Genomic DNA, 20,700 nt, shown 5'->3' on the forward strand with positions numbered 1-20,700 from the left:
TCTATCTTCCTCCAAGTACCAAAGCTCAACAAAGAGTGACTAGATCAAGGTTAAACCTTGGTCTGAATATGTTTCTCTCTTAATTGTGGGGGCATGACATCTCTAATAAACCTCTTCATATTTAAACTTCATATTTCCATCAAAGAGCAGGCTTATGTCTGGATATACAAGAAAATCAGTGTTATGTAACATACTTTTCTTTTTTGTATAATATAAAGACAGGGAAGTTTATTGCACATCTGCTCCAAATGAAGCGTGAAATGTTTCCAAAATGGCACAGCTGTCCTGTTATTGATCTGAACGAGTGTGATGTACTGAGAGAGGATGAGGGATAGGCAGCAGTCTTAGCTTTCAACGAATGACTAATGTGCCACAGAATATTCTTTCACCTGTGTCAGTTTGACTTCCTCACTCGCAATTGATGGGTTTTTTTCCCCTTCCACAAGCTTTGATAGGAAAGTTGTTATGCTGTGTGTTGTGTATGTATCATTTATGAAGTTGTGTTAGCATTGAATCATCTGGGATCAAAACGAGCGTTCGGATTCACGTGGGAGTAGATGACAATCCGACCAATAGAAGTCTCGGTTGTCTCATTAGCATACGTCCCTCCTTGATCAAGTCAGCTCATTCATCGTCAAAATTCATGATGATAAGTCTTTTCTTATTTTGGGAGCTGGCATCAGTGATGAAAGTATAATCAGAAACATCATTAGGCCTATGTAGCAGTGGCGGCTGTTAGCCTGTTACCGCGCCCATAATAACTCTCCAAATGCAAATCAACTCCAGGTAATCTATTAACGTCACTTCAATTTTATGTCTGCGCTCCAATTTAGCGGATCCTGACACGTTCCTGGGCCCGCTTGCTGCCGTACACAGATTCATTTTGCAGGGGGCTGAGTCGGCCATGAGGGGAGACATGCCATCTGCTTCTCCACTGGCTTATTAATCGCCTTGATAATGAAGCACAGGCACAGGCAGCACTCCTGAGGCCTCTAGCCCGAGTTGGAAACAGCAAAACAACTTTCCATGTTTATTTGGCTGTGTAGCAATTATTGTCACTCACACCCCCTTTCTCTGGCTGGGAGGAGGGTCGGATGACCTCATTCTAATTACCTGAATCGTCACTTCAAGCAGACTCTGTAATTTCAACTACATCACAACCTTCTTGTCAGCTCCACAGTTGCTCGTAATTCCAGCATATGGTTGGAAGACCTTGGAGGGGAACATGTTTGCTTGTCTTGGCCTTAGAGTTGCGGACCCCATCAATATGAAAATGGATCTGCTAATCCAATGAGATTTGTTCAATCCTTGCAAATGTTTCATAATTAGCCTCACGGATGGACCTACACAAATAAGTAACAAACTCAACATTAATTGAAGTCAAATTTCAATATAATTATCTCATAAATATAGACTCGGATTTCTGCCATTCTCGGTATGAAAGAAATGAACCGATGAGTACAGTGTATTAAAAATTAACGCTGGATAATGTAGAACTGTAAAAGCTTTGGCGGGATATTAGACTTTAGGTTCTGGTTCTATAGTTAATGTGGCTGCACTCTGTACGTCTGATGGGAAGATCTGAGATGTATTAGCCGACACATCCTATTATCCCCTTGAGACAATTTTGAGCCATATGCGATGGGTATAGAAAACCCTTCCTTGGCGTCACATCCCGCTATCATCAGAGTGAAAACATGAGAATGATCTGTTTGTTAAAAGCACATTACTTCATTATTTATCAATCCCAAACCATGGTTGCATTCTTAAGTGGTTGAGGAGAGAAGAAGCAGCGGTTTCCACAGATTGTTCTGGAGAGAGAACAGATCAGAGAAACCCCTCTTATACTGTGTCTTCTCCAGGTCACCTCTGGCAAGAAGAAAGGCCCTCTTCTCCTTCACATCCTATTAACCTCGGGGTTCACCTTCTCACAGGAAACACTGAGACCTTATCCACCCATGTCACATATATTTCCTGGCTGTGGTAAGTACTTTCCAGGGTGGTGGTGACATTTAGTGATCGGGGTGTTGGGAGTTGGAGGTCTCCATCTCTGGTCATGGAGATATAGTGACTGTGTGGAGGTGGTGGGTCTGACCATGTATTATCAGACATGATTCAACTGATGGCCTTCCAGAGTACACACTGTGGTTAGAGGATATTACATATGTTATGTAGGTGGGTCAGTCTAGGACTGAAACAGACAAGAACACACAAACATACACACACACACACACAGCCACACACAAACACTGACACACAGTAGCCATTCTCAAGTCCAACTTTGATCTCCCTTTCTCATAATGCACAACAAACTGTTGCATTTTTTAGTTCACCTTTTTTAATACTTTTCAGTTCCCTGTTATTGTCAAAAATTCATATCCCAGACACTATTGTTTTTATTTTTTCATGACTGACTTTATTGGAATTTCAAAGCACAACAAAATGAGTGCAAACTATCAGTGAGTTCTCTATAAAATCTAATTTAGCTGTGATAGAAACAAAACTTTATTGTAAAACACTGTGATTTATGAATCTGAGAAGAACAACTGAGAAGAAAGACTTATTGTTTGTTTGTCCGGAGCTTTTGATTTCTTCAGTTAATGCCACAACGCATACAAACTTAACTAGATGAAAAAAAATATGGAAAAGCCTTTCAAACTAACAACAGAAAGTGTTGTGAATGTTTAATTAATCAGTAGTGACAAAAATGGAACAACAATCAACAAAGAGACTGACTTCCATCTTTTATGTTATGTATTTCCCTGAGGCAAATCACATGACTCCATCAAGCAACTCTTCTCCCTACCCTCATGCTAGCTACCCCCCCTCCATGCCCTCAAATCCCTCAGAGAAACAAAAGTACTAAAGCTCAGAGCAAAAACATCACAAGAAGACACAGCAGTTCCAGCTAGTTTGTTCATATAAATAACAGTAGGAAATCACAAGGTATAAGGAAGATCGCTCATCACGCTAACAAACCACCATCCAAATGCAAGCATTCCTGCATAAAACTGGGTTACCAAGAATGTACATTTCCCATTTTACTGAGGTTTCAGTTGAGCCATTCCATTGAATGTTTACAGTTTTAGTTTATGTGAAGGTTAGGGCCATTAGCAAAAAAAGCTTTGTTGTTGCTCTTATAATATCATGTCCCAATACAAAGTGTAACAATCTCTTCAAAGCAGTGTATAACACCTACAATTGTATTTGCATAGTTCACTATTTTCCCCATGGCACATAGCCTTTTTCCTAACTTGTAAGTGGAGAACCGTCTTGTTTAATCACAGCTCAACTTGTCAATTTGATGTGGAGACCAAATACAGCCTATCATAATTGCTGTAACGAGCAACGTCAAACAGAAGCAACTTCTTTTTCTAGTGAGAGTGGCAGAGGTGTGAAAGGATGCATTGTTCTCAATCCAACTATTTTAGTAGCGGACCCTCTCTACAAGACTCCCACAGTGCCAAAGTCAGGATAGGGAAACCTTGAAAACAAACAACTTAATTTGTTTCTGACCTAGGTACAGTGTGTGTGTGTGTGTGTGTGCGTTCATGTGTTTGCAAACTGCTTTTGAAACATGGGATCAAACAGTGGGCTATGTTTACGAATTCCTGAATATATTACCATACTCTTAGTATACTATGAACATTTGTAGTTGTTTCATTCCATATTGTTGCTGATTTCACTCCAAATGTATATGAGATTTTCTCAGCAGCAGTTATCTTTTGCTAACACATACAGTGGGGACAAAATACAACCAACTGAGGTTGCACACATTCTTATTACTATTCTAAACTAAACTAAATCATGTTACAGTTCATGACTTGAATAGTAAACCAAGGTAACTTAGAAAACATGGTCTACAGGCATTGAATAAAAAGAGAAAGTTGTTTTTCTACTTACCAACTGCTGACATCTCCGGGACTGAGGCCCTGTAGGGCCCTTCAATGAATTGTGGCGGGTTGTCATTGATATCCTGAACCTTGATGATGAACTCAGAAGGCGGCTCCAAGGGTTGGTCTGTTTCAGCGTTGATGACCTGTGCCGTGAGGGTGTACTCGGCCTTCTCCTCGCGGTCCAGCCTCTTCATGGCGTGGATGTCGCCTGTCATCTCGTTGATGGCGAAGATCGTGCCCGCCCCCTCGCCTGCGAGGACGTACTTGATGCTCTTGCCACCGACATCCAGATCCGTGTGGAGCTGGAAACGACAGGGAGAGGTGGAGTTTAGGGTGTGGCTCTGGTGTGGCTCTTCTGCGGGAGAATCGTTAAGACCAGCACAACCCTAAGACTGTCGACTAACTATTCAAACAGCATCTGCGTAAGTTGAGTCATGGTTGTGGTGGCGATCTGAATTTCATCGGAGGCTTTTCACACACCATAACTCCCAACAAGAAATAGAGCAATGTTTAATACTACCGTAGTAAAAGGCGTGGTTTCACTTTAGATACTACTGAGGGTGGTCAACAACTGGAACAGCTACTTATTGAATCTCAATCCCAGATACACAAACTGCTGTTTGTGATTTACCTGTTTAGTAGAAGGTTGTCATACAACTTCAAAACTGCTCGTTATTACTCCATGATGTACATTAGCACTTAGCTGTGACTGCTGTAACAAGCCTCAAGGAACAAACGTTTTCGAAGCACACTTTAAAAAGATGAAGCCCTCAGAGAACAAAGGAAACATGGACAACTGCTTTTATAAGTGGGTCATATTCTGTGCGTCTTCTCTCTTTCCAAACAGGTATGAATGTAAAAAAAAAAAAGAATAGCTGCGCATGCTAAAAGGTGAATTGATTCTGTTTAAACCTGTTTTTACATTTTTATTCTAAACTCACAACATGGTATGCTTGTAAACTGACGTTTCCCTTGACAATGGTGTGAACCTTTTGTGGTGTGACAGGATGCAAGTGCATGTTTGGAAGACAGAAAATTATATATATTAGAGAGAGAGATACAAAGAGAAGAAGCTCAGAAAGAACAAGAAAGAGCTAAACAGAAAGAGACGGAAAGAGAGATTTCAAAGGTGGAAGAGCAAATGTATTTTCTAAATACAGTTAATAAAGGAAGTGCATAAGTTATGCTATCCCTAGGTTCTTGATCCCCAAGGTAGGTGATTGGGTGTTGCAGAATGGGAAAGGAAGAGAGAGAAAAGTAGAACATTTGGAAATGTGAAAAAGTTACCATCAGTGTAAAAACACAGCTGGAAGTAGAGCTCTTACCAATTAGTATTTTTTGCTTTCATTAAGATCTTTCCATCTTTGTGTCACTCTCTTTATCACACGCACACACACTCACACATACACTGGAACATCCCTATTCAGCAGCTTCAATTCCATTTCCTTCCCTAGAATTTTCCAGAAGCATTCTCCTGAGACTGTGTTTGGGGACAGAATAACAAGGTAAAATTTGTGTACGAAAATCCCGACCTCTAAAGCCTTGGCGATTGTTTTATAAGCCTGCTTTTATGCATATGCTGTCTCTGAGGTGTTGTTCGTAGACACTGACAAAGCACATTCGCTTAAATTGTCACACCTTGCACTTTTGTTTTCCTAATTGTGCCATCATTTCACATGAAAGATGTAGCTCATTAACACAAACGCCTCACAACATCCTGCACACTGAGAAACCCTTTAAATGAGCCCAAATTGATGATGGTCTGTCATTTTTCTGTGTGTGTTTGTGTGGAATAGGAAGAGAGTTTGCGTGTGTGTCCGTGGATGAGAGTGATTGTGTGCGTACAAGTGAAGAATAGAGAGAGAGATTGAAAAAAAAAGAAAGAGAAAAATATAAATAAATAGAGGGAAGGAAATAAGAGATGTGGAGATTTCAAGGCACATATAGAGCAAGGTGAACTGGGAATACAACAGATTTTAGACTAGATAAAAATGTTCAAGTAGTCATCATTGCAAAATATCACTCTGATCCCTATCTTGTCTCTGAAAGGATGCTAAATGTCATGTGCTGAGTGATCTTTACTCGTCCATGCAGAAGAAGTGATCATCACAGAGTGCAGCTATGTAGTTTGGGGGCAGTGACCACCACCTATTGCTCATTATCCATGTCGCTAGGGCAACTGGAGGAACAAACTCTCCTATAACACCATCCTCCAGTACTGTAAACATAACCATGTGTAAATGCTTGAAGCTGTAACCTCATCAAAAATGCTGTCTTATATTTTTCGATTTTAACACATGGCTATGATGTCTGTCAAAGCAAGAACAAATCACCTATAGGATACTGACCGTGTATCAATATGACAGCTATGCAGAGGGAACACATTGGAATGATGAGATGTAGTCCCGCACTAGTATATCTTTAAAAGAAACAAAACACCTCCACATGTCAATTAAACATCTAACCATGACGCCCTTCATCACACAACCCCTATAGCTCTCTTTCTTTCTGTAGCAGATCATTGATGTACGTTTCCTGAACCTTGCCTCTTGACGATTACAGTGCTCCAATCACCTCCGTGCAGCCTTGCTCTTACTGTCAGGCCGCCCCAGAGGAAATATGTCACTCGCTGCCTGAGATGGGCTTTTACAGCAATCGCTGGAACAATCAGTGTGTCCTAATGAGCAGTGTCCCCCCCCCACCCAGCAGCACTACCAGCACCACCACCCCCTCCCCTGGCTGCAGGCTCCACACTCAAGTGTAGCGTTAAGCTCTACACGGAGAATTAATGATTCTACTCCTTGTCAGGGCAAGCACAAGATAGGGCATGTGCTCCTCCTATCTGCAGAAAGCATGAGTGAAGGGGGAGAGAGTCAGACAGAAAGAGAGAGAGACAGAGAGAGAGAGAGAGAGAGAGAGAGAGAGAGAGAGAGAGAGAGAGAGAGAGAGAGAGAGAGAGAGAGAGAGAGAGAGAGAGAGAGAGAGAGAAAGAAAGAGAGAGAGAGTGAGTGAGAGAGCAAGAGAGAAGAGAGAGGCCCTGTCACGGCGTGAGGCAAGGTGTCATCTGGTGTCTGCCATGCTGGAGTAGTTTCTCATCTGAATCCCATCTCAGGGTTCAATTAGCCCAGGGTTGGAGTCAGAGAGTTTCCACCTAGCACGCCGCACCCCTGGAAGTTCTGTCAAACAGACAGGCCCTATTAGAGGCCGGGATTCTCACACATGCAGATGTGTGTGTGTGGGGAAAAACCTTAACCTGGTGACAGTATTCTAAATTAATCCCCATGGAAGACTTTGGGGCTTGTCCTTCTGCTCTCAACCAGGAGTATATACTTAACACCATCCATATTTGTTAAGTACATGTGTGCATTGAAAATAATGAACACATGTAATCATGAATAAACTGTATCTGCGGTTTAAACTGTATCAAACATTTCTGCCTCAGTTGTTTTTTAAGTGGTTTCATTTTTTGAATCTGCAAAAGCTACTTGGACACAACAATATTTCACAAATCTTACCTTCAGAGAGTTTCTCACATTTAGCTTCTTGCCAACAGAGTGAAGTGCACACTGAATGGTTTGGCTCAGACAGAGACAGCGTGAAAACAAACCCAAAACTTATTTTGAGTTTTTGAGTCACAAGAAAAACAAAAATGGAGCTCAACAGTAAACAGCAGCTGGACGCACTGGACGAACAACATATGTTTTAAACAAGGAGGCAGCAATACACTGAATATGGTTTGACAATGGTCTGGGAAACCCAACCAACAGAAGGCAATAAGAAAAACAACGAACCAGACAAATTGCTTTGGAGCCTTCCCATTCATGTTTCATACAGGGTAAGCATGGTCTTTAGGAAATACGACTGATTGAAACAAAGGAAAATACCCAATTCACCTGGTTTACCAGAGTAGCTTTCATTGGCATTTACTGATTACTTTCTTGGCCTAGCTCACACTACAGATCACTGCAGGGTTTATAGAAGATATCTATATGTCTGGATGGCTCTTTGCAGTCCTCAGATGTTATCTCTGACCTGCTCGTGGTTCACGAGCACCAATGACAAGCTCTAACCCCAAATAGGCCACACCCTGGGGGGGATGTTGTCTCTGATCTCTGAAATACATCAGCAATGGTTAATTCAGGACACAACTACATTCTCATCTGCGAGTGCAATTGCAATATAAACACACTGGAGTGATAACATGTTGAGGTAGCCAGTCAATGTCAGTGTCATGGGACACATCTATTACTCTCTAGGATGCCAGTCCATCCTGTAACTTGCTGTGATTGTAACAGATTGTCACAGAAGGTAATTCTGTGAAATCTGACTACAATCTGTCCTAAACTAGGCATCGACCACGATGGTGCTGTGGATCACACACAGACCTCTCAGTTCAACATGAGAGGGGTGTGCCATGACATACCGTATGTCGCGAAAGTAGGCTACGCTGAACTAGGCTGAAAAGCTAGAAGGGGTTTCTTTCGATAGATTTAGAGTAAATCAAGCAGTCTGGGTCATAGTTGATCCATCTAATTCTCATTTTGGTGACTTAATTTGTTAATTACACGTACATGAATGATATTTAATTCTAAATATTGCAATAACATTTTGAATGTAAGGAACAGATGGCTCCATGTATGATGTATGATACACTTAGCTATTCTTGGGAACAATTTTCCCCCTAGTCTGTCTCATGAAAGCACCATTTTATCAAATCAGACAGAAAGTCTGGAAACTCAGTGAAGTCACACTCCGCTGGGGACAGGTGTAATAATCACCATCCTAAAATGTCTATACTTCCACCATGGAGAACTACAGGGTATGAATAGTTGGTGGAGTAAGTCATGTGGATTTACCAAGCAAAAGAAAGAAATAAAAGGAGCAAAGGGGTTATTTAGGATTTGAACCTCAGTCAATAAGGGTGCATGTTGTTTTAAGTGGTGGTAGGCTGCCTCCGATCTATCTCTGCCACTTCCATCACATTTACTATTGTTCCAAACAAAAGCCTCTCCAGATTAATTCAAAGTCTTAAAGTATTACAAAGTGGATGGCAGTAGTTTAAGAGGCGAATGCAATTAAAGTAGTCACTGATGAAAACAATATTTTGGTGTTAACGGTTCCTCGCAAAGCACACACAAAAGCTAGGTACGAACGAGAGGTATTAAAGAGTAGGACAACAGTCTCCGACCACCGCCCCTTGGTTCTCGAGAGAGTGTGAAAGGAGCCTGCAATTAGTCTACATGCTACACCTGCTGGTGAAACTCTATGAATAGAAAACGGATTTCTCTTCAGACACGGAATGTCATTTGGGTGCCTTAAAAAAAACAAAAAAAGATCTATTGTATTTAATCAGTTTTAAAGATTTCAGGAGCCACTACCCTTCTTTATTACATGCGTAATGTATGTCATAATTACTCAACACGACATTATGATCAATCTACTATTGATGCCGGCTTACCGCTGCACTCTGCTTCGTCAAAGAAATTGAAAATAGGAAAAAGAAAAATACTGTACTGTTCTCTTGACACCATAATTATATAAATTCATCTCCTGGCATGTGCATTCTGCGAGGAGTGGTTTAACCAGCAGCGGCCAAAGCCAAGAAACCCCAGCATTATGTAAAATGCAGAGAAAATGGGAGCGTAACAGGGAAAATTAGTTTGGAGATGGGGGGCCGTGTGCAGTGCTGAAGGAGGCCTGTATTTGAGATTTAACCTCCTCCTCCACTGTGTGATTAGGCAACCTGCGAGCCCTGTTCATGCCCCTGCCTGCTGAGTGGAGAAGACAAACACAACAGGCATAATCAAGAAACAATAGTTTGTCTCTTTTGTATATTCCTGACCTAATCAAATCATAGTTAGATTGATTTCACAAGCCGCAGATGGAACCTGCAGCACATCTAATTTAACGCAAGATTTTGTGTATGATGGAGTGTTTTCTCTGTCCAGATGGCACAGCCTGGGTTTTTGTAATTCACATTTCAACATGTATTTTTCTTTTTTTTTCTTTGAGTACCTTAATGAATTAATGCATAAATGAGACAAGAGAGGATCTAACTACCACAGTCTGTTTGGGAAAACATGAATTGTGATCTTCTTGTTAAATGTTTGGAACACATGGAAGTGCTTGAGTAGGTCCAAGGAGATGGTGTCTGTTTAGTCACAGTCTGCTCTCATAAATGAAAACACGCAAAGCATTGTAGGACACAATCAATATTAAAAGGTTGTTAAGTGACATTTTCCATGATAGGACCATGCTTTATATTTTATAAGCAGTAGCATAGTCGCTTTTGAAACAGATTGTCCTCAAAATAGATCTGATAGTAACCGGTTCAATTCCAAATTCATTTGATAATGTCCGCCAAAACCAAAATAAGAATCAACATTATTGGAAGGGTGGTGCAGCTGGAGTGGTGTTCGAGGCTCCGGTTAATTTCAGCAGCAGAGCATTCCACGGGTAAACAGCTTCCATGTTACAGCAAAGTACAATGTATAAATTAGCATAATTGGGAGACACACAGAGCATGATTCTTTCTTTGGGGCTTTTCTTCATGCAGATGTGCTCCATGGTGCCTGATCAGCTGTCAGAGTCATTGTTTTTCAACCTGAGACGTCTCACAAATGAAACAATTTTAGAGCCAATTGTCGCAGTTGGACAGGTTCTTGGTGCTAAAAAGAACTTCTGTGTGAGCTATGGTAGACAATTGTGTTTTCATTGCAATATGGACAGTTAAATCAATAATTCTGGGTATTTTCATGTCCAAAGTGAAATTTGCAAGATGACTTCTAATAATTTCATTGAGCTCTTCTCTGAACATTTAGGCTTTTTTTAAATCAAATGGATGGTGTTTCATTAGCGACATCATTCCCATCTTTCCTCACATTCTACCTTAAGAGGCTTGGTGTTCCTGAGTATCATTAGACATTCAAATAACAGCCCCATCTCATTGTTCTTGGGATTAGAAAATATGTGGCTGCAGCAGTGACAATTACAGGTCTTCACAGCATCGCCTGGCAGCTCCCTGCAGATGGCCAGGAGGCCGAGGATGCCCCTGAGTCAGGCAGCATCGTTGACGCAGATGTCTTGTCGAATGTAAAATTACACAAGGCCGTGTTTTAAGATGTCACATCACCTCACACTGGACAGCAACTACAAGTTGAAGTGCTGGCTGTGTGAGTCATGCCTGTGTGTGTGTGTGTGTGTCTGTGTGTGGTGAGTGTGTTTTACACTGCTGAAAAAAACACAAGATAAGGAGGAATTGGAGAAAAGAGAGTGTCATCGCCCTCATCTTCTTCTGAAGACAGCACGGGTATTCTGTTTTGCCTCCTAGCCCCCCTATTCCAGGCCCAGTCATCGCAGTGCATTAGCGTTGTACCTCTAAGACACAGTTCAGCACAGTAAGACAATAACACCATACAGTATGGAGGGGCTCTTAGAATTATATAACATTACACTTTAATGAAATGGGTGAACTTTTTTAACTGACTGCACCACTCAAAAAACTATACTACAGACAGGGTCCTGAAAAGGCAAATAAACTGCTCTATTTTGGGGGGCAACACAGCAGTCCATACAAAGTTCAATTAAATATCTTCATAATGCTTGGAGTCATTTATTTCCCCCCAAGGAACAAGAGGCGATGAACATGGAAATTGCTTCTTATAACCCATTTCCCTGGTTACCATCTGCTCATTTTAAAGTTACCCCGCTTGGTTAATCTATCCTATCAAAATCTATGAGAAAAAAAAAAATCATATTTGTCTGTTAAAAGGTTACCTAACAGAAAGTCTGAAAACAGGTTAGGCCTTTGGGGTATAGTAAATGTAAGAACCAGCAGGTGAATTAGGAGTTCTTTTTTTAACCATGCAAACCAGCTACATCTGTGTCAAAAAAAGAAACTGGATCCTCAATGCGGCAAACGTGACAATGAAAGCCAGAGTGGATGTGGGTGGAGTGTGTGTGTGAGACCGTAGTAGTCTTTAACCATCTTACTGCAGCAATCTGTCAGGTAGGTGAGTAGAATACAGGGACAGTGACTTTCAGATATGTTCTGTGTCTCCTGTCTGCTGTTTCACCTGTCCTTTCCTGGGATCGTCCATCGCTAGTGTCAATAGAGATTTCACGGCACAGTGCCGGTGAGTCAGCCAGCCTCAAATCCCCCCCTACCTGTGATTTACATCAGAGCAGAGGCTCATGGGGGATTTTCCATGCCAGTGAGGCCCTGAACCCCATGGCTCCACAGTAACAACACTCAACATTGCTCTGCAGCACACACTGCTGACTCTGGTACCGCGGTGACTACAGCATAACTGCATTTAGCTGCTCCCTGTTAAATGGCAACAAACGAACACACTACTAAATAAGTCATATGCTACTAATAAAAGAGGATGAGATTCAGGCCCGGTTTTATCATGCTAATATTTGACCAAAAAATGCAGGAATGATACATGGCCCAGATGTGCTTTGGGAAGAGTGGTGGTGTGTGTTTAAACAACAAGAGTTTTGCAATCGTGGTGCGGCCACTTTCCCAGCCAGGTGCAAGGCAAACAAATGTGGAATTCAGACAAGCCATTTGTCTTTCATAATCAGACCAAAAAAAGAAAAGAAAAGACAAGCACATGTTGCCATCCAAGCAAGTATTGGCAGTGTGCATATAGCCATGTGTGTGTGTCCATACATGCGTTTGTGTGTGTGTGTGTGCTTTTGTGTGAGTGCTGGAGGATGAGTGCTGGAGGAAAGGATGGAGGGTGAGGTGGTAGGGGGGTGTTGGGCGTGTATGGGTGCCCCCTCCCTATTACCCCTGACTAGGAGATGGATGCTGGCTGTCACACCTGCCTGACTTTGTTCCTGCCAGATGCGGAGGGGTCACAGGGAAAGCACCCAAACACTCATCAATCTCCACCACTGTCCAACATTGCTTGGGCCCCAACAACAGCCTCCAATATCCATTTAGTCACTCCAGATGCTTTCGAAAAGTGCTTACATACACAGAAGCAGGGTGGCACAATCTAATGACCTGGAATACCGACATGGATGGATACACTCTTCACTAGGCATCAGGAGGTGATGATTTTGCAGTTTATCTAAGAAAATATTTTGCATTTAAAAGCATGTAAATGATGTAGTGTAGATGGATATAACCCCGCCGAAAATATGTCAGAGAATATGAATACATTTCTGAATGCGAGCCAGAGTTGTGGTCCAAGATCCTTTTCTGTTTGAGGTGTACTGTAATCATATAACAGGAAGATGTTTGTCTAGGAGGTGCTTCACTTCTCCGACGCTGTAAAAGCTGGCGCTAAAAAGACTCTGCAACAATAATTTTGTGAAAATACATCTCTCTTTTCGTTCCACCCTTCAGCTCCCACTCGTCCTTTTTAATTCTCTCCTCTTCCTGGGCCCTCCTGGGGCCTGGGAAGAATGCACACAAACTCAACAGACGCATCAAGAAGGGGTTTTGTTGTTTGCATCTCGCCAAAGAAATCATCACAGCATGTGTTTCTCCCCTCCACACACACTTAATTGCAGGGAATCTGAAAGTTGGAGAATTCCCTCCTGTATACTACATCTGCTTTGATGCTGTCACTCACACCCTGGGCCCTTTTGATTAGCGCTTGTTTAACACCGCCTGTTCATGACCAGGGTAACTAGACACCATTACGACAGCAGTTCCTGTCCGCCCAACTGGGTCACCATGCACTAGACTTCCAGTAAGAGCCGAGTTGTACTGTTGGGAACCAGCGAGCTCTGATGGTACTTTGAAGACACTGTGGGGAGGAAGAATGATGTTACCAAGTGAGGGGGTGAGTGACTGAGTGAGAGAGTGTGCAGGTGAGTAAGTGAAAAAAAGAAAGAAAGAACAGACAGACAGAGGGTAAGGAGGCTGGATACAGGGAGACAAACAGGCAGACAAGCAGACCTGGAGAAAGAAACGATGGCAGAAGAAAGGGCACAACACCGCCGCAACTAACACCATCTCACTCCAGAACTGAGAGAAAGCTGCTGCCGGAGGACATTCTCTGCAGTGTCAATGTCAAACAGACAGATGACTAGTTCTACAGTGGCTTCCTGCTCCTCTCTGAGACAGTTCAGTCATATTGTCTGGCAGGAGAGGAACACAGGAAGAAGGAGAAGAAAGAAAATGAAAACGGGTGTGGAGGAGAAGACAGAGGTGGGGAAGAGAGGAACACAACAGCGGAGAGGAGAAAAAGTAAAGGAGACAAAATAGAAGGGCAAGTTGGAGAGAAAATACGATAGTAGAAACGCAGAGTTTCCAAGATTAAAGGAGGAGATACTCCCTCAGTTAGTATAAATCGTTTTGTTTTTCCACAACACATATTAATTAATTAATGCATATGCAGTGCAGTCACTTATGTTAGGTTAGGTTCAGGCTTTGCAGTTACGTGGTCAGGGTCAGTCTTTCTTTCTCCAAAAAGCCAAGAACACAACAAAAAGGGCTGAACTTTGTTGAAAATTAACTTTGAATTACACTTTAATGCCTCCTTCTCTCTCTGTGTGTGTGTGTGTGTGTGTATGTGTATATTTTGTGAATTGGCCATAAGAACTGAAGTATAAAGGAAAGAAAATTCTGACTTTAAACAAATGCCAGCCCCAAGACAGTACACGCAACAAACAGAATATTCAGGGGGAGGGAGAGAGAACCAAAACATGGATGGAGATAAAAATATCTTGCCTGCGAGAATTCTCCATTTGCCAATATACAACACCCGCTCACACAAATCAAAGTTTGCCACCAATTTGCTCTTGTTGAGATATCTGGAGGGAGAATGTTGTTTGTCTCCCTGCAAGCGTGGCGGTTAACCACTCTGAAATTAAGCCTGTGACAAAACGCATAGAGTTATTGTATTGGAGAGGAGGCATGCCTGCTCTGAAGAGCTCTATTTATACTTATCAATACTCATACATTAGGTTTCATTTACAAACCGCATTAACGCCTCTAGCTAAACCCCCCCCCCCCCCTTAACTGTCATCCCAACCCTCATAAATCTAGAGAGTATACCCCTGTTCTCATCCCTGCAGTGTATAACAGGCCCACAGTTTTCAATTTCGGTAGCGAGAAAAGGACAGGGGGTAAAAGGCTCTTCGACTATTACATCTATTCTACTTTATTACCAGTCTTTTGGGACAGTAGTGGGCAGCTTTGTTGCCTGGCTATCTGTTTACATTTTCTCTACAAGACTAAATTGGAATCATAATTGTGTTCTGCAGTGCCTTCTTTGGGTGTCTAGTTCTGTTCAAAGGTCCTGTGGTCCCACAGAGATGAAGAAAAATGGAACCTTGTTTGAGCTATTCGATTACTGGGGAAGAAAATGCAGCTTCACGCGGTTTCTCCTCTACTGCTCCTCCTCCTCCTCTAGGTGCCACACTCATGGGATAGGTGATATTAAAGGAGGGCAGGATGGAAGCTGACGCAAACATAAAGAAAACATGTTTTGGCAATTAGGTGCTGTTGCAGACATAGGGAATAGTTCTCTGGTGGATAATTATGAATAAGATAGACCTAATTACGGAATGACCCTGGCGTGTCCCATTCACACAGCATAGGGACGGGTTAAGGGGTATTAATTGCTTATTGACTTTTGTGACTCTCAAGGTTAAAAGGGTTACAGTGCTGTTGGGATGGATGCTTTGAGTTTCCTTGGATGAGAGCCATCATTGCACACAATGTAGGCTCCAAAATGAAATAGCCTTTAGCACGATGGACAAAACCCTACCCATTCCCAAAGGCATTGCAAACAGGTGTAAATCGGTCGCAATTACAACTATTTCGCCGACGTGCTGCCCAGTAGGTTGCTACACAGAAATTGGTTGGGACAAACATCCCACTGGGAATTCCAGTGACATAAAAATATATGTATATATATATGTTGGTTGGGTGTGCTGTATATCATTAGGCTCTGCAATTTAATTATTCTTGAAAATCGAATGCAGTAAAAAGGGAGTCAAATCATATTCACCACACGGTTTGTGAGTCATTAAAATGCACTGTCGCCAACCCACACAGCAACTAAACAGGGAGGTGGATGGAGCACTAACTGCCATGATCACCAGGAGCGTGTGAACTTCCATGAAATAACACAGAGCTGAATGACAGAGCTCTCTTTACGTTCACCATTACCATGCTATGAAAGGGGAAAACATTTTTTAAACACTGTTGGTTTCCAGCTCATGATATTCAAATTTCTCTCAATAATATCCCTCTGTCAATAAGTAATTACTTGCTTGGCAATTTGCTGTGCAAAATGTTTATTGGAGAGAGAGAGAAGGGGAGAGATCCATATCGGTTTGTTCATCTGCATATGCAAATGATTCCAGAGAGAATGGAAACCAACATTGGTGCCATCAGCATTTCAGATGCAGAGAACAGTAACACAAAAGTCCAGACCGTGAATTTGGAAAAGACTTGGTCTAAAGGCCTGAAGCATTTATCTTTTTTTTTTGGGGGGGGGGGGGGGTTGTAATTTCAGCAGCAAAAGTGCCGGAATTTAAGTTGTAAGCCTTTCCATATGTGCAGGAGGATGGAGGTGGGGGGAGGGGGGGGGGGCATTATGGATGAAATTGACTCTGAGCTAGCTGCACCATTAGCCCTTCCCCTGGTATTCCAACACGTTTTAGACCCCCGTTTACTTAACATGCAGGATCCGGCCCCTCGATTTGCCTCTAATCAGCTGATAAGACGAAAGGCCTTTTCTGTAGCCCCCCGAGGGTGAAAACCAAACTCCTAATGGTCATTAGTAGCAATTATGTTAAGTAACTGGCACACCCAGGCCCTGGGCTCTGTGTGTTGGCCGTGTGGGCACTCACTCGTCTCTCTGACCAGAGGGACCCTGAGAGCTGCTGTTCCACTGCACTCCAGGATACGCTCTCAGCCCCCGCTATTGTTATCAGCCGGGGCCGGGCACGGCGTTCGGACGATAAGGGAGAAAGAACTTAGTTTCCTGTGTGATGAGCCGTTCAGATTCGGACGCACTCTGATGGGCCGGTGTTATTTGAGCCACATTACGGTTATCGGCCGAGGATCTGTTGCGTTCCCGTCCTGTTGCTTCGGTTTGTGTATGTGGGTGTGTGTGTGTGTGAGTGGGGGGGGGGGGGGGGGGGGGGGGGGGGGTATAGGCTTGTGAGTGTGCTTGTGTGGTTTTCATCATTTTAGATACATACAGCTGTTGTCACTATCCTACATTGTGATAGTGAACAACAATTCCTGCACCCTAAGGGCACATTGAACCTCCAGTGACTCCTGCAGAGGCATGTGACGATACCTCCAAGCAGCTGACACAGCCTTCTCAATTGGATTCTGTGGGGTTGAGATTTTTATGCAAAACCCAGTTTCCCCTCTCTCCGTTTCTCAGATCAAACGCCTCTGCCCTAATCCCAGTAGGCCAACCTGCAGAGCGTGATCCTTATCGACAAGTGCAAGCTACTGCATAGAAAGTGGGATCCTATTACATATGCACCAAAAAAAAACGTTTGGCATGCAACAGCCTCACAGCCAGTGATGCAACAAAGGATGGAATCCCTTCTCCCCTGCATTGTAAATGTTAGCAAGTAGTGTAGGATAATCCAACTATGGAGATCTACCCCCATTCTTTCCTGATCCGGAGTGACATACACTAAGCCCCCCCACCCCCTTCCCACCTAAGAAATATTATCATTGAGTTGTTGGGTTGAGCATAATCCATTTAGAAGTACCTTGTGGTGATTTGTACATGCATCCTCAAGCATTTCTCTGAGAATGGTATTTTCAGTAAGAAGTGTCAGATTAGATTGGATAAACATTATTACCAAGATGAAGTCAAAGGAAAAGCAGCCACGATGAATAATTCAGTAGAAATTGTAGGTAGTCATAACCTCTGTTAATTGCCTTTGCTTCTATCCTATCCACTGTACAATCAGATGTTGTCAGCCAGTCTTATTACCCAGTACAAGGTAGGATGCTTGTTCCTACAAAGCCTCGGCTGATTCTTAACCTGATAAAGTTGCGCATGGAGCTCAACAAGCTAGGAGTGGGACTCAGCAGACACTGAGGCGTTTGTGATGATACTCACTTTGAATGGGAAGAATATTGTCTGAAGTCTTCTCAGACTATCAAACACTGAGAGAAGTGTGGAGGAGCAGAAGATATTGTGACAGGTATCAGAGCCAACCAAACACAGACACAACTGGAGTTATCCGCCCCCCCCCCCCCCAGCCCTACCTTCTCCAGCTGGGTAGGAGGCCTGACCATTGTCTGAAAACGAATGAAGAGGCTGTCTGTTGCTGTAGCAGCATAATTACACATCCTAGGATATCAGTACGGTATTTATGAAAACGGCGCACATCAACAAAAGGAAAAGGTCATTGGAACAGATACAAGCTCTGACATTAGCATTTTCACTGAGCACACTGTCAGTCTCCATGAATAGAGTGATAAGACAACATGACATGATCTCATTTTTGTGTGTATGTGTGTGCACACACGTGTATTTAGGAAATATTGTATAAACATAGCATTTCTTAGCATTGGTGATATAGCATAAAGTGGGACCATGCAAATATTCTCAAAAGGAATAACATAGACAGTAACAAAGAGAGACTGAGAGAGAGAGATAGAATAAGAGGCACAAGAGCAAGACATAACTGAAGAGAGAGGCCCACGTCACTCCATCGATCCAGCTGTAGTTTACAGTCAGTTTGTGGTTTGTCTTGCTGTGATCTTTATAAAGATACTGAGTCATGCAGTACCAATCCCACCACAACTGAAAGGTACATGTTTCCTGAGGTACCTGTGACATGCAGTTTAGCTACACATCTACAGTTCATCTTACCATGGTACAACGAGACTATTCAAGGAATATGTTCTCGGAAAAAGTTGCAAGGAAGTTGTCCGTAAATATAGCCAAGGTTGTCTTGCTTGAAAATATGGTTGAATTTAAGTGCTAGAAACCAAGGTTCAATACTCTGCCATCTGATCCCTCTTGGACTCAGTTTCATGTTAGCTATAAGACAGTAAGTTGACTCAGTTTCATGTTAGCTATAAGACAGTAAGTTGACTCAGGTGTACAGGGTTTCAGACTACTTCAGGATACTGTTGTGTACTATGCTGTTAGAAAATCGTTAATCCTTGTAACTTTGGAAAATGTTTAGCTTTTTAGACTATTGTTTACAATTTTAAACAACCAAAATATCTATCTATTTCACTAAACAGGGAGGGGCAGGATCATTTATAATTGTATTACATTTTTGTGCATTTTCACATCTGTCAATGAAAAGAATAACATATAAATCACACTGTTAGAACTTGGATAACATTGTATTTCCTTCACAAAGCATTTAGATAGTTTTTTGCTCATTGGCGTTCCTGTAATCCATCTCATTTTGGTTTCATGTGTCTTAAAACAGAGACGCTGACTTTACACATGCAACTGATAGATTACAAAGATAATATTGTTCTTGGATAGCAATTTCAACCTACATGCTCAGTCCAGATTTCATTTAAGCATTCATGATTCATCAGGATTTTATTATTACAACTTCTGAATTTTTCATGGACACCCCTCAAGCCCGCACACAGATCCATTGGAAGTAAAGAATAGATTAAATATCTGAACAAATCTAGCAATCGGTTTCACACAGAGCAGCTGTGTTACTGTTTGTGGCCGCCAGGATGTACATTCATTCCATTTTGTTTACAGTTAATCTTCATTTTAGGAGATTTAGTGTTGAAATCCTGTGTGTGCCGTGGTGATGCAAATATGTTTTGGATCTGTTATTGAATATGTTGTCCTCAGATAGGAGTTTGAGCAGGGCTAATGACTAAAGCTTGCGTAAAGTTTAGTGTCGATGCCCTTTGAGGTTAGCCGTGCTCAGCCAATATTTTGCTGAGATTTCATTTTATACTTTTTGCACACAAAAAAAGAAAAAGGATAATTGAACAGAAATAATTAATTAGTGATAAAGTTCAGAAGCCCAGTCTGTTGGAAGCTGAGTGCCTTCTGCGATGGTAGCATGAGACAACACGGCCCATTGATTGTTTATGGACTCTTTCTCCTTCCCTTTTTCCTACTTTAATAGCTCACCATGGCAGCATAACATAGATTAAGGTTAGCACACTCCCCTCTTTCCATCCACCACGATTACCATCATCTTTAATACTAGAGACGGGTGTAGACAAGGCTCTTCAAGCAAATGTCACCTCCACTGTTTATGTCTCCCTACTTTGTTGTTATTTTGGTGCGAAAGGTTGAGGGTGGGGGGTAGGGGGTGGTGAAGAAGGGGGAGAGAAGAAGGGCTGAGGACTGTCATCTTTTAAGTCCCAGAAATAGGTTTTTCTTTCCTCCCACCCCCTGCCTCTATTGTCTTCTGTCCCCAGCCCACGTGTGCTCCTTGTTAACCGTGAAGCCAAATGCACATCAAGTCACACAATAACAACATCCATTCTTAACAAGATTACTCTGCAGTCCCCGTTTGGCTTCTGGGAGAAGTATGGGAAGAGAGGCGTGGGGATAAGCCTCCTGCTGGAGCCTGGAGCTCTACATAGTTTCCACACAGACACAGGCTGCTAGGCCATCCGTAGGAGAGGAAGAGGGGAGAGGAGAGCCAAACATCTACTGTAGCTACCCTACCAAATACTGGCTCTGTTTGGAGGGGATACAGCCTGTCGTGATGAACTGTGACAGAGACATAGGCCAATTAGTAGGTTTTAGCTCATTATAATCTCAGATTTGAATAATCAGATTTGAATAATTGTAACCTCATTGCGGGCTAAGTGGTGGTGTATGCCCAGTGTTGTTGTACATGGCCTCTG

At 42.4% G+C, this 20,700-nt stretch overlaps 1 protein-coding gene across 1 annotated transcript in view; it reads right to left on the reverse strand.

Annotated features, from left to right (window-relative positions):
* The window catches only part of cdh8 (cadherin 8), a 55,759-nt gene that overhangs the window by 28,316 nt on the left and 6,743 nt on the right, over positions 1 to 20,700 (reverse strand). The window contains exon 2 of the mRNA XM_047042099.1: positions 3,904 to 4,198. Within this exon, the coding sequence (XP_046898055.1) occupies positions 3,904 to 4,198 (295 nt within the window). The remainder of the gene's footprint in view (positions 1 to 3,903; positions 4,199 to 20,700) is intronic.

This window comes from Hypomesus transpacificus, chromosome 19 (genome assembly GCF_021917145.1).
Source record: "Hypomesus transpacificus isolate Combined female chromosome 19, fHypTra1, whole genome shotgun sequence".
In the NCBI taxonomy this organism is placed as follows: Eukaryota; Metazoa; Chordata; class Actinopteri; order Osmeriformes; family Osmeridae; genus Hypomesus; species Hypomesus transpacificus.